A 15,725-nucleotide genomic window follows, 5' to 3' on the forward strand; every position below is an offset into this window, starting at 1 on the left:
CCTGCCTAATAAAAGGTTTTATTTTAATTTAAGGGACATTTGATATTAAACAGGCTGCAATAAATCTCAGATTAAGTCCTAATTTCTTTTGGATGCCTCAATATTCCCCAGTCACGTTTGAGATCCCTGGCCTCTACCTGATATTATGATGTCGCTGCCACTGCTGATGAGAAGGGATAATGCATCACTAATTGAAGGATTCTTTGGGGCCCATCATCTCAAATTATAACAGTCTGGGAGGCATATGTTAGCCATGCCGTTGGTTTCCCTTCGGCAGTTTGTAATTCGACGCAAAGGCTTCTGTGAATTTAAATGCTTTTTGGTGTTACTGCTGCGCTGTCAGATGGCACAAGTGAAGGCAAAGCCAATGCACATCGCTGTCAAAGGCAATTACTGCAAAGGGGAAAGGAAGGCTTCTCCATGGACGAACGCAAATGCTCACGCTTCACAAACTGTTGAAGGTATCTCAGGGTGCTTTTCTTCTCACCATTCACACATTCTTAGGCTCTAATTCTCTCCCCATGCTAAATCACTTCTCCCTGTGCTGTTCTAAATACCAATACAATTCTATGATATCTAAAATCTTCACTACACTGTTATACGTTAAGCGATCATACATTTAAGATGTTAATTAAGACCATATTTGAATATGAAAGGGAATGCCTGCACCGACTTTAATTAAGAAGCAAAATCATCTTTGATCAGTGAAGTGCTATTTCTTCGTAACAGAATACAGTAAACTTGATTACTGCTACACACAATCATGCAGATTAATCAGGCAGATCAAACTTCAAATCATAGAAAAGGGCTCACTAGTTTTCAGATAAATGCTCCTCATATAAATTATGTCTTCAGCATATTTAATGTGTGGAAGACCCCTCAAGTCGGTTTACAATCAGTCAGTGTTCCTGGACCAACTAAGTCTACAGCACATGTTTCAATTCTTCACATATACATGATCTAATTGGATATCTTAATTACAAATATTAATGGTCAGACTATGCATTCTAGTATATGAAGTGGTCCCACTAGTTTTAAGGTGTTGCAAGAGCCCTGGTAATATATCCTAGTTACTACAGTACATGATCTACCACAGGAAGATGGGCACATTACTGATGATTAGACTGACTTCTCTAAAGCTTGTTGGGCCTACAATTGAAAGTAATGGTTTCCACTTCAACTAAGTAACGTTGGTTTGATTGGGCGATGATGTCTTTTCCTGTTCCAGGCCCAGTGCACTCACTCAGCCTGCACTGAGAATGCTTTACTAACTATTCTCCAAGAGACCTGCATGAACCCACTTAAATAAGCAGTGGAGGACATTTGCTAGAACAGTGTACACATTGAGGTTTTATAAATGAGGTTCAGGCAATGGAAAGATTTCCTCAGATTTCCTGGCATTTTGAAGAATTAAATTGAAATATGTCTGCACAAAAACAACAATTAAAGACACACAGCAGAATATTACGACCCATCAAAGAAACAAAAATGGTCTTAATAGACAGCCTTTCCTGGTAGAGGGAGATCCTGAGATTGGGTGAGAGTGGGGAACTGAGGCATGCGGAGCTAGTTACAAGGAGGAGGTTACTGTATTTGAAGTTGGGTTAACATGTGAAAGTTGTACAGCATATGGAGGAGCTGAGGAAATGAACTACGGTTCTTGTCTCAAAATGACCCTTGCGGTTTTGTGATCTCATTGAACTCCACTCCCCCTGGAGTGCCTTATTGTTTAAGTTCAATGTTAAAATGTTTTTACGGGTCACATGATTTCCCATTTTAGGGCACTCTCTTCACTGGTCATATATTTTCTGGCACTCTAGAGGATGCTTTTAAGAGTTTACAACCTGCAGGTTATTATTATTATTAACCATTATGTCCAGGAAGGACATCTAGGACACACCATCTCTTAACAATGTGAGCACTGATTCATTGATTTTTTTTTTTTTTTTAAGATGTAATATTTATTTATTTATGGATATGACCATGGTTTATTCCTATTAATATTTACACCAGTAGCTATAAGTCTGGAGTGGCTGAGGGGTCAGCAACTGATGCTTTCTGCCATTGCTCCAGTTGAGGATTTGTTTTAGTATGACATTTTCCCCAGCTCATTTACTAATCAATTCATACAAATATATATTTTTTTAATTTGCATTATTCATTCTGTTTATAAAGAGGTGAGCTTGAGGGGCAACATCTTGTTTACAAGTACTTCCTGTTTGTACATCAACATGTTCACAAGTAGTTGATCATGTTCCAGAATTTCACACAATTAGGAATGCCGCTCAAAGAAAGTTGATTTACATAGGCCACTTACATCCTAAGTTCTGTTTTCTGTCATATTCTGAAGCATTATGTTTAACCTAGCCAGCTTAACCCTACAACACATCCTCTTCTTTTTGCATCAATTAAAACCAGCAGCTCCAGTTTTACAGTAATTGATATTTTGAGGCGCTCACTGAAGCACTACCTCTTCAGTGGCATGTGGTAGATTTAAGCAGCATCTTATCAGCGTTGCTCTGTGAAGTGTAAAGTATTGGATTAGCATGAAAGCCGTCTAGACTGAAACAAACAAAACAACAACTTTGTAAACAACGCATGTTTTTGTCTTAAAGAAGGATGGACACTTTTTATTTTGCTAAACTATGAAATTGTCCAGACAACTTGGATTTCTATATTTACGTTTTCAGACAAGTCTGCAGACATTCTAGAGTGGCCTTATCTTCACAGATTGTCCATACCCTGTTCTTATACTTTCTCTTCTGCATCAACACGTTGTATGGAACAGTACTGAATTTGTGATCACCCACTGCCTTATCTGAAGTTACCAGGTAAGCGCAGGAACATATCTCCTTTGCCGGCTGACCTGTACAATAGGAAATTGTTCTGGGGACTGCTTGAAATCGTATACAGTGGCATTGTCCATGTCATTACTGCTCACTTTGCTTTTTTCACTGTATGTATGGGTGTTGATCACATCTGATTCTCCAAAAGACAAGTCGGAATTAATCATACTTCTTTCGCTTCCTCCTCAGTGTGTTTTTTTCCCGGAATCTTTTGAGACATAATTTTAACAATATAACAAATGTACCGGGACATCACTTCACCTCTCCCAAGCTATCGATCACATGATTAGACTAGGCTCCCTGTTACAGCCTAGCGAATCCTGTGTGGCGAATCAGCCACAGTTCTCGTGAACAAATAGAATGCAATCCTATTTATCAGCAATAACAAAGACTCAAAGTGATCAAGATGATGTGCATGGCCTGTAAGGAACAGGGGAATACTGGAAAACCTGATGGCATAATTCCAGGCAGCATGACAGTAATAATAAAACATACAAAAAACTGTAAAGATCACATTCTTTATTACATTTAATACAAAATGTGATAAAAAAAAATACATATTAATGATGACAAAATACTACTTCTTCGTGTTATACAACAATTTCAAATTCGTCTGGTCTCATTAAAATGATTTAACAATCAATCAAAGGCAAAACAAAATTATTTGGTATATAATGTAAACACTCAAAAAAGTTAATATGTGGCATCTCCTAATTAAATCCTGTTTATATTACTTCTGGTAGCAGAACACAGCTATTTACCATGTTGAGGTTAGTTTTGTTCTTTTTGCTCCAAGATTTTTCAGCCTCAGCATCAATGACATAATAAAGTACCTTTCGTTCCCAATATTGTACCATCAAATGAAAGCTTTCGTGTACCTACTTTTTGAAAAGACACTCAGATTTAATAATAATAATAATAATAATAATAATAATAATAATAATAATAATAATAACAACAACAACAACAACACAAACATCTAAAGTAGGCAGAGAGAAAAAAAAAAAGCAATCTAATTTGTTATAATAATCACATACATTATATGCGAGAGAAGATTCATGGCAAAGCACAAACACATTATTTTCCAGTGCAGCAAAAGGCTTTTTACAATACCTTGCATCTCAACCGCAGTGCAGTATATGTCAAAACAGAGAACTGGTAGAATAATTAGCATTTAGAAGATCCAGTTTCATGTTTTATCTGTTCCGTAATTATTTCGTTATCTGACTTCCGCATCAAATTAATGTGAAACATTGAACATGGTAACTTAGGGAAGGGTCCTTATACAGATTGGTTATACAGCATAGTATTCATACAGCATGTCCTAAATGTGAATAAGCTACACTGGTTAATCACTGAATTGCGAAATTAACTTTATTTCTTCTTTACAGATCTTAGAACTTTACAGAAAATAAATACCAGCTAATGATTAGTAGGGAATGGCCACTTTGAAAATCCCCTTTGAAACATAAAGCAACTCCTTTATCCTCACATGCAGATGCCTTACTTCTCTATGTGTTGCATCAAAAGATCACAAGGCTGACATTTCTTTAGAATGGGCTCCATCCTGTTTATAGTTTAGAACTCATTCTCAGTTCTCTCTCTATTTTATAAATAACTGACAGCTAGCACAATTAATTGCAATTTGGGTCTTGTGCACACTGTTTCACTGAGATCAATGCACAGGGGAGACCTTTTACAGTATATGGTACAAAAAGATTAAAAAAAAACATACAAGACAAAGTAATTCCAACTGTAAATGCAATTTAGGATGAAGTGTAGAAGAAATGCTAGACAATCATGTCACTTTTTTCACTGTTCTTTTCAGTACTGGACATGCTCCGGACAGTTCTGCTGTTTGCACTGGCACTGTAAGTAGTCTCCATTAAATATAATCAAACAAACATCTGATATAGCCAGTCCTGAAACACTGGTTTGATCGTGTAAAGCAATTTACAGTATTATACAGTTTATATACAAAGAGAATGACATTTCTTTTGAGAACTCTAATGTCTATGGCAGCATCATTGTATTCTGGCCGCTCACTCATTTAAATGTCATATCTTTTCATATAGGAGTAAGAGCCCAAGATACAGCTTGGATAAAAAATGCTCTTTTGTGATTGACTGGAATGATGCAATATTTGAAAAGTATTTCAAAAAGGTCTTAGCAGCTTTTTCATTTTTTTTTTTTTTTGCATACATTTAACGAGGCACCTTTGAGCACATTTACCCTAATGAAAATCCCCAGATTTTATTCAACTTTGTCTTTTTTTTTTAGGTGAATATTTGACTTAAAAAAAAAATAAATAAAAAAAAACTAACTCAAAGTAAATGTTATTGCATTGTGTATGTACTGTAGTCACTCTCTGGACAAAGGCTAGAAAAAGAAGAAGAAACCTAAGGAATTGACAGACAGAAGGAAACACCTGCCTCAGTCCAAATACTTATTTACAGCTTGGTTTCACATGTATTACTGCTCTTAAACTTAATTTCAGTGGATTTATCACTTTTGATAAAGAAAAAAAAAAAAGACAACCCTTCAATAAGATACTGTATTACAAAGTTTCCCTGGTGTTGATATCATGTCTTTTTTTGCCGCGGGTCCTGATTCCGGTTGTCCCCGTAGCTGTAAGGCTCTGGGCTGGACCCGTGGTACGTCCTGCCTGCAGTCTCGAAACGAGGGCCTCTCAGAGCAGCGGGAGAAGGGGGCACGTCTTGACGTTTGGGTCCCCTGGGTGGAGGTGGTGGGTAGTAGCCTGGGTCTATCTGCCTGGGGTCCACCCCCCTGTGATCAGGTGGCCGGGGATAGTTGCCCCTGGCAGGATAAGGCAGGAATGCAGGCTGGGGTCCTGGGTAGGACGGGTGCTCTCGTTCCACATATGCAGGCCGTGGATGCTTTGGGTAATCGTCAAGTTCCACTGGCCCCCGCCTGAAATAATACCAAAATTTGATTTTAATGAATTGGGAGGGTTTTCATTTGCAGCTATTGAACAAAGCACTCAACTGGAACTGTTCTCATAAAAAGTTGATGGGTCACATAGCTAGGAAGTGAAAGCTCTTGTTTGGGAAGGGGTCTTCTTACAAGAGGAAAGTCACTGCACTTGCTGCTGTTATTATTATTATTATTATTATTATTATTATTATTATTATTATTATTATTATTATTATTATTATTATTATTATTATTATTATTTATTTATTTCTTAGCAGACACACTTATCCAGGGCGACTAACAATTGTTACAAGATATCACATTATTTTTACATTCAATTACATTATTTTTTACACATAATTACCCATTTATACAGTCGAGCAATCTAGGTAAAGTACCTTGCTCAAGGGCACAGCAGCAGTGTCCCCCACCTGGGATTGAACCCACGACCCTCCGGTCAAGAGCCCTAACCACTACTCCACACTGCTGTTAAGAGAAGAAAGGCTTCACAGAAATGCCCACCCATATTTCTCACAGGTTTTTTTTGTTGTATGTTTGAAGGAGTAGTCCAAGCTTTTTAAAACTGAATGAAACATAACTTTTGTTTCACCCTCCACTGTGAATGAGTTCAAAGATGACAGTAGCCATGTGCTGTTCTGGTATTTACAAATAAACATTTCTGATGGTGTTTCTGATAATGTGTACAAATGTTTTGAAGCAATTTGGTTGATTTAAAAATGAAAAATCAACACTTTCATTTTATCCCTGTTCTTTTAAATACTATTTCCTAGGAAGAAAAAAAAAAAAAAAGAATCTCACTTAAAAGGTGAAGTGCCAGGCATTCCACAATCCATCCGCATGCACCTAATCTATTTTCTCTGACCACCCAAAGAGTTAGAGTACTTCACTCTCTATCAGATTACTCGTTTTGGGGTTTTTCATCAATTGTTGTTTGCTGCTTTTCTGATGTTATGCAAGTTCTATAAAAGAGTTTGATTCACTTGGGATCAAACCGGTCTGAACGGCATGCATCGCCACATCACTTGATTGTTTACCCACAAAAAACAGCTACCCATTAATAGCTATAAAATAACTTATGTTAACCAAGTTACTTTACCCCAATGGTAACTCAGGGTTTAATTTAAGCAGTGCTGGTAAAAACACCCAAAATGACCCTGAACAAGAAATAATCTGAAGTCCACTGGTTGAAAGATGTGGGGAAAGGAATCGGAGGAATTTTATTTTTGGAGACATGCTGGAACAGCAGCTGGGAATTGCTTTGAAATTAGCATGCTTTTGGTGTCCAGAACTATTATTTGTGCCCTCCTCATACAGTAGTATTTAAAAGTAGGTTCTTGATCACAGTCAGTGAGGCTGGCGGGTGGTTAGGCAAGACTCGCTGGTAGCAGAAGACAGATGCAAGAGGCGGTGCTGAGTGGGGAGGAAAAATTCAGCTGTAAAAAGAGAAGGCTCTTCCTGTTTGCTTAGCCCCAATCCATAGCTGAGGAATGGGATAATTCAATTTCATCTAATCCCCTACTGATGGAGAAACCCAACGTTTCAGGAAAATAGCAACCGCCAAAGTCTTTTCCGGCTTACCCTTCGAATTTGAGCCATGTCAGCTTCTGCCTTGCATCTGCCAAAGGTATCAGTAAAGCAGCACTGTATCACATTTCACATCGTATTCTCAGTGTACTGTACCAAACAGCTGGGCCCTGGTCTAAAAGTTGAAGCGTTAAATAGGAAATCTAGCTTACTGTCACTCGCAGCTGATGAAAGTTGTGCAGGGCTGTGGTATATATATATATCTCTTTTTTAGCTTTGAAATATTGGCAGTTGTTATTTGATTGCAGATGCACACCATGTATCAAAACAGAACCTTTGTTTATTTCTTTTTTTTTTTTTTTTTACTAAACACAATAGGTCAGTTTGACAAGGAGTGTATAATGCAGAGTAAGACTTCAACATGTGGTATCTTATGCATTGCAATATTAACAGACAAAGGGGGCGCATTGATACCAAACAGTCTCAGAGGGGGAAATTGGACAGATTACAGTACACACATGGGAGTACATTAGGCAACACCTACCTGTGGGTGTATCCAGTTATCCAGGGCTTTGTATTTTACTTAACAGTGCTATTTAATTGGGCAAAACATTGCGAGCAAAAGTATAGTAAAACCTGGAATGGTACAGACTGTTAGCCAACAAGAGTATTACTTCCCTCCCTGCATAACACTCAATTACAAACATGTTTCTGACTTTACTGACAAACATATCCAAAAATATAATGCGAAAACAAGTTACAAAAAACAGAATCCAGGATTCCTTTTACAGAATATGGTCACTCAGAACAGGAATGATCTTTTCAGAGGTTATCTCTTTTTCATTAACACAGGAATGTAATTATAAATTTTAAATGTGGAACATGCCCTACAAATGTGTAATTCAGTCCCGCTCTGGGACCGGAGCCATGAGTTACACCTTCACCAGCTGGCCCTCAGCCTCAGTTAAGAAGACAGCAGTGAAACGCTATTAAATGCGCTTGCAGTGTTGTTTCAGCTGCTGCAGGAACGGTGTGTATCTATAACTCAATCCTCAGACACGCCTGACCTGGAGAATGGCAGGGAGTTTACATTACATCACCACTTTTCTGTTTTATTTCCCACCTCAAGATTTATAACTATTGGATTCCTGGTTGGGGGCCGGAACCAGGAGTTTTGTTTGTTTTTAATTACATAGTTTATCAGGTGTTAGACAATTCCTTTTTCTGAGGGCGAAAACTTAAAACTCAGAAGCTACTCTAGGGACACATTTACAGAGGCTGCTAGTTCATAATTTTCTTCTGTTTCGATAGAGTAAATTTAGAATAAAATTATCTTTCCTTCATTATGCAACCAATTACAACTAGTGCTGGGCCAAATATTCAAACAAATATTTTTTTGACATGTATTCGGATACAAAAATGAGATGTTCGTATTCGCTACAAATGACAAAAATACCTTGCACTTATTTACTGTCTCACCAGAATTTGAGCGACAGTTTAAAAAAAAAAATGGCAAATGGAAAGAGAGCTCTGTGTGATATGTGAGATTAATATATATATATATATATATATATATATATATATATATATATATATATATATATATATATATATATATATATATAGATATATATATAAAAAACACAAGATCAACACAGCAGCTCTTGAGCCTCTACTAAAGTTTTAGACAGCAAAAAGTAAACAAACCAGATTATGCACATGCACCCTTAGCGATCTCTATGGAAAGCCATCTGGGACAAAAATGTGTTGTGCTGCTTTAGAGCGAGCCAGAATCTCATGGGACTGAAATGCCTCGCTTGAACAGTACCCAGCTTCCTGAAAATGTTGTGTAGTTATTTTTATATAGACTGTATATATTATATATATTTTTTTGTGACTTTGTTACGTGGAATGTAATAAATGAGATTTTTTTCCTCTTCACTTTACCACGCCATTTCCATGTTTGTTTTATTTGAAGTGTTTAAAGTTAAATTTCAGTTCTCGTTTGCTTGTTCAACTACAAAAAGGCACAAGTAAACCTCATGCTATTATTTTATGAAAACGTGTCGATGGCCACAGCAAGGGCAAGGAATGAAAATAAATAAATAAATAAAATGCGTTGTCAACTTTATGTACAATTTATTTCGAGAATAAAACAAAACATTTAACTTGAACTGCTATTTGGCATCCTTTGTTTTGTAGTTAATTCACTGGGGTAAAGCAAGTTCTACACAACTTATTCTTTACTCCTGGGATATTTTTCTATTTTAACTTGTTACATATTGTAAGGTCTTGCTGTAAAATAAAGGCACACACACAGGAGCCACGGCCACCCCCCTGCCGCTGCAGCTATGCTGTCTCTGCCTGCATTCAGAGCAATATAATGGCTTTTATTACTTTTTGAAAAACGAACAAATATCTGAACGAATATTTAAATTATGAGCAAATATCTGAACATGAAAATCCTGTGTTTGTCCCAGCACTAATTATAATAAATGCAATACCGTGCGGTATGGAACCCCAAAACATTTAAAAAAGGTATTGCACAATAAAACCCTAACCCTAAAATTTAAAAAAATTAAAATCTTGTTTTGGAAATACCATATTGTATTTGTGAAAATCAGCTTCTCAGAAATTAAAAAAAAAGATGTTGATGTTTATACCAAATCAAGTATAGGTTTACCTCTACATTTATGAAATAACTATGACAAAGTATATTTGACTACTACTACTACCACCAATAATAATAATAATAATAATAATAATAATAATAATAATAATAATAAACAAATACTCAGTCTATTTACATTATAATACTATTATAATCAGTATTACTAACATAGCATTACATTTTACATTTGTACAAGATAAGCTTGCTTATTAAGTGCAGGAAGCACAATTAAAATGTTTAACTATTCTCAAGTTGACAAAGAGCTTGTTCTGATCAACCTATAACTGTAAAAATAAGAGCGTTATGCAATCCAGGTGGGATTGTCTGGTACTTTAAATGCTCTAAAAAATCTATTTAAAAAAATGCAGCTGTGTCTTATATCAGGGTGATATAATTGATCAAAAAACATAATAGTTTGGAAAACTAGAATCAGACCAACCAGTTAGCGGGATTTTTAGCAAGGTGCCACTTTTTTCTTAACATTTTGAAAGGGCTTACATTTTTTTGTGTCCAACGGCTAAGATATGCAACATTTACAATGATTACATGCATAAAAGATCTTCCGGTATTAAAACAGGGACAGGCTTAATTGAAGCTCTGGATTACTTTTAAGCAGAATTCCTACACTGTTCAATGTGCCTAATAAAGGAAGGAATATCCCGCAGTGGTTCTATTGTGAAATTACCTTTGAATCTTATTGATTGTGAGTGTTTTAAGGAACGTAGAAACAAATGAACAATACTGAAGGAATTTTCAGTAAGATTTTATTCTTATTTTTAACTGGGTTTAGCTGATCTAGTGAGTTGAATGAATATACTGTGTATGTGACTAGCTTGTTTATCAGATTATGAGAATACAAGGCAGGATATGTCAACAATTTTATCTAGCTCTTAATTGTATTATTACTTGTACTGTGATTCTTGAAATGTATTTTTGTTTACGACTGTAAGTCGCCCTGGATAAGGGCGTCTGCTAATAAATAAATAATAATAATTATCTTCAAATGATTGATTTTGTTAAAAAAAAAAAAAAAAACACACAGGTGATAGAGCCTGTTTAATCGATTTATTAAAAAAAAAAAAAAGATAAATCAAGACATTTATATGTTTGTGGTGATCCACCCTTGTTAAATAATTACAGACAAATCTCACTGCCTCATAATAGCTATTCATTCCAGGCTTTAGATAATGACAAAGTGCTGTTATGACAACATCATGTTGTTCATCCATTCCATCCCATTCAACAGTAACCGCATTAGTGGACTTTACTAAATCTATATTTTGTGCTATTAGAAGGGTCTTTTCAGAGAAGCAGCTTTGTTGACCTGCTCGGGGCCTTAGATGCAGATGACCACCAGGTAGACTGGAACAAATTGGCCTGGACATGTCTACAATGAAATGGTCAGCTCTTATTCAACCAACCGAAGATAATTTGTATTGGTCACATGTTGCAGTATTATTGACCATCCACACATACCACAGCCCTGGTGTCTATTATTTATTCTGTTCATTAATACACTACCTACTTTATTTATGAATTCATTTTTAAAATATGTAGCAGATGATAACAAGATATTTATCTTGAAAAGCATGCAAATGCGGTACGAAATGTTCACAACTATAATTATGAACTTGTTTAAAGAAAACAGCTTGCTATTTAAATAGGTTTGCATATATTGGTCCATCTGCATCCAAAATACAAATGTTAATTTGCAGTACCTAGAATCACGAACAATGGGTGCTATAACCAAATGTACTGCAGTCTAAAAAACAGACTACAAAATACCCACCCATTTTTAAAGAAGAACACATGTTCTATGGGCATGCAAAGAGATACCTGTATGTATAAAGCTGCTCTTTGGTTCAAGACAATTTCCCTGTTACTGTAACTACTACTTTTTTTATAAATCTTTTTTTTTTGTTATTCTGTTTGTTTTCTGTTGGGATGTGGCTGGGTGGGGCGCTGGCTATCAACCTCCTCTGTAAATACATGCAGTACCAAAATGCAAAGTTATCTTTGTATTTCTTTATTTATTCATGTTACACAGAGAGCCAGAATATAACTCACTGAGCATACAGTCACAGATTCAGGTAAGTCCCACTCCCAGGAAAATAATGTACAGGTTGGACTCAATTACAATCTTTTATCATTTACCGTTTGCATGCATGTATGACATACAGTCCTTGGTAAATACATTTTATTACACCACAGACAGATCTTGCTGCAAGGTTGCAGATAACCCCCATTTGCACTCTTTAAATCCCTGCCATATGACCTTCACTTTAATGCTGGTGTTGCACAGATTAATCTTTCAGTCTTTTCACAACCTGTTCTGCAATTGTAAAGCAACTTTGATGCCTTACCTTTTCATGTGAATGAATGTTTGCCAAGGCATTTAGAAAAGTACTCTGGATATAAAAGAACTAAATACCCTCAAGACAATTGCAAATAACAGCAAGCTTGGATGCAATATTGGTTTTTGACTAAAAGGTAAATAAAAGTGATCTGCAGCTGGGTGACAGTAGTAAAGATATAATCCCAGGCTGCAAAGGTGATATACCTGAGTTCAGACAAGGAAACATTTTCTCGGGGCAGATACGATCTACATGCTTAGACTTTTGGCATGGCTGTTTGAAACAGCCTAGAGGGGCTTACAAGAAGGGCAGATCATCACTTCTCGTTACTGGTGGGTTAGCAGGTCAATACCTGCCATCTCATTTAATTAGGTTCCCATATTGTCAAACATAAATATAAACAACAAATACTGCGAATTAGCTAGAAATAGAATGTAATGCTCAATTAGTTTTTATTTTAATTTTAAAATCTAACGATGTTGAAAGTGAGTCTGCAATTTGCTATAGTAATACCTAGTATAATCTGTTAAATGTAAAGGGATATAGATTAGCTGGTACAATACAAGGCTTTCTATTGCTTTCTCATAGAACAGCAGGCACTAGACATGTTATCTGCTGCTATATCAGTTTACACCCATTGCCTGACGCTCTCTCCCTTGTTCTTGGAAGGATAAAGTGAAATCTCGGCATGAGAACTCTGAAGGTAAACAGATTTAATTATAAGCTTTAAAGTATATTATTATATCCTCGCTTATCAGTCAAAGGGAAAGCCCTTTCCTAATGCTGCTCCTAAGACATTACACACTGGAAATGTTGAATGGGAAGCCAGGCAATGACTCACCTGGGTAGAGATGCATACTGCCTCTCTATGTCTTCATAGCGCGGCACAGCTGGACGTGCGTCATGTCCTCTTCCAGGTACCTGCAAATGCAACAACAAAACAAGCCTCAGTCAGCACCAGGATATGATTACAATAATAACAACAGGAGGAGGCTATCTGCTGGGATAGGTTATGGAAGCACTGGACATTCTAACCCCCAGGGCTGCTGCAGATTTGATCTCTCTTTCACTACAAGTCACTGTAAAGGTGGAAGTCATCAAGAATGACTTACAATTAATTGGAATAAAATGGAATGCAGCCCATGGGCAGTGCTTATGCTGGACAGCTTGGAGGTAGTGCACTGACTTGCATGCCCATTAGGCATTTCTCTAATTAGCTATCATTAACCTTTGTCAATGCAAAACGAGATAACTTTTTTTTTCTTTTTAACCACCAGATAAGTTTCACTTAATCATTTGGCTGCAGGGAACAGCTTAAAGAAGCACTTCTGTTTCCTAAAGGCCTAGTCTATCACACTTAAAAAAACAAAAATGGACACAGAATCTTGTAGGTTGGTTCAAGTTTTATTAAACACCTTCCTTTCACTGGCCTGGCCCTGTGTAAGCTCTTATTTTAGGTTAACAAAAAAAATAAAAAATGGTATGCAGCATTCTAAGCAGCTTTAGAACCAGGTTTAAACACTTCCTTTGAAAAAACGATACTCTACACATGTTCTGAGAGAAATCCATGCATTATACAATTTTACCTTCAAATTATCTGACATCATTAAAATGAACCTTCCTAGGATCTAAAATCTCAAATGTGGCCCACTGGAATGAGATCCATATTCGATGCAATAAGTGTGTGTGGCATATTACTTGCCATACACATGCACGTAATTTAACAGTTACTGATATAAAAGGATTCCCTTCCTGAAATCACCATTCATCCTTTTAACATTCAAACAGATAAATAAAACATGCATGCAGTAATCATGTGAGACTGACATTTTCAATTCTGATTCCCCCCTCCATTGTACCCTCTACTCTACTTACCAAACCCAATAAAAACAGTATCTGAAGCGATATTAAAAACCCTGTGAGGATTCTATAGTTATACCAGTGGAGGATTTTTAAACATCATAAAATCATTTAATCTGTTACTGTATAAATAGTTTATGGCCCAACTCTCTACATAGAATTATTAGTCTTTTCTATTTCACAGACCCTAAAGGACAAAACAAATCCCATATCACTGCAATCCCACACCAAACACAGCTGAATGTATTCGTTACTAACATGTTTGAATTCATCAAAGACTGCAGCTTTTTTTGGACAGCAGTATGAAATACTGGAAGCATGATCCACAATAATACTGAAAACCAATAAGCTGAGACACATTGTGCCTACAATCATATTAGCTGACTTAGTACTTCAATGTCCTGACAGCTGAAGTATTGAACTGTTAAAAAATGGACTTATTTTGTGTTAGCAATATGGGCCAAATCATATCATCCATCTCAAGAACTGTGTTTTTAATATAATATAATAATATCTTTATTTTTATATAGCGCCTTTCATAGTGGACCACCAAAAGATATATACAATGTGTCCTGACTGCATACAGTTTTTTTTTTTTAAGGAACAGTTTTGCTTTGAGCACAGACATTACCAGAAATGTGGAAGAAAAGAAGGTTAAGGGTAACTGAAAGGCCAAGGAATTATTTCACAAAGTTAACTTCGGAAGTGTTTGAAACGTTAAGATCTTTCTGAACTTTTTCATGACCGCATTTAAATGGAAGGTATTTTAAATCTTGGCAGACTAAAGACATCTGATCAGAATGCAGTTGCACTGTTCAGTTGCCAAAAGTGTCTGACACCAGAGATCAGACGGAGGAATACATGTGCAATTGTAATGCATGAAAAGGTGCAGACGATACATTCCAAATGAGGGTAGAGATAACAGGGTGGTCTGAGATCTTATACTGTGGAAGAATAAAAAACCATCAAGCTGGTGTAAAGCATCCTTCCAAAGCCTATCTCTGGAAGAATCACCTCTTTCTATTTATAAACAAATACGGCCAGCTTTCTGGAAATGTCTCATTTCTAACCTTATAAAAACACTTCAACTTTTATTTTTCCTAATACCATTCCCATTCCTGTCCTAATCCCATCTGTTTCTTTACCAGGCTTATGGAAACGGATCGGTGAGAGACTATTAAGGGAGAGTATCAGCTCAGAGCAGAGGGGGGCTATTAAGAGACTAGAAGTATACCAGCTCAGAGCAGAGGGAGGCCAATAAGCTGTGAAGTGATATGTTGTAGCTGCACACTTGCTAAACACCAATGTGGCTGTGGTGCATTACATTTACAATCATGTATTCCCCCTCACATACAAAGTAGTAGTATGCACAGAAAAATAAATTAAAAGCAATCACAAGATAATAAAAAGAAAAGAAAGAAATATGCCAGTCATTTTGGAGACTTCACTTTTATTTTTGTAGTCTCTGGATATAGTCTCAGCTACAGACCTGTACATCTTTGACCAGGCTTGCTC

General features: G+C 36.4%; 1 protein-coding gene across 1 annotated transcript in view; it reads right to left on the bottom strand.

The window, feature by feature from the left end:
• Nucleotides 1-3,348: 3,348 nt before the first annotated feature.
• Nucleotides 3,349-15,725, bottom strand: part of LOC117426954 (partitioning defective 3 homolog B) — a 242,904-nt gene continuing 230,527 nt past the window's right edge. Inside the window, exons 22-23 of the mRNA XM_034045222.3 lie at nucleotides 13,192-13,271; nucleotides 3,349-5,777 (exon numbers count right to left, since the gene is read on the bottom strand). Coding sequence (XP_033901113.3) covers nucleotides 5,429-5,777; nucleotides 13,192-13,271 — 429 coding nt within the window. The 3' untranslated portion in view covers nucleotides 3,349-5,428. The remainder of the gene's footprint in view (nucleotides 5,778-13,191; nucleotides 13,272-15,725) is intronic.

Source organism: Acipenser ruthenus, chromosome 11, assembly GCF_902713425.1.
Source record: "Acipenser ruthenus chromosome 11, fAciRut3.2 maternal haplotype, whole genome shotgun sequence".
NCBI lineage: Eukaryota > Metazoa > Chordata > Actinopteri > Acipenseriformes > Acipenseridae > Acipenser > Acipenser ruthenus.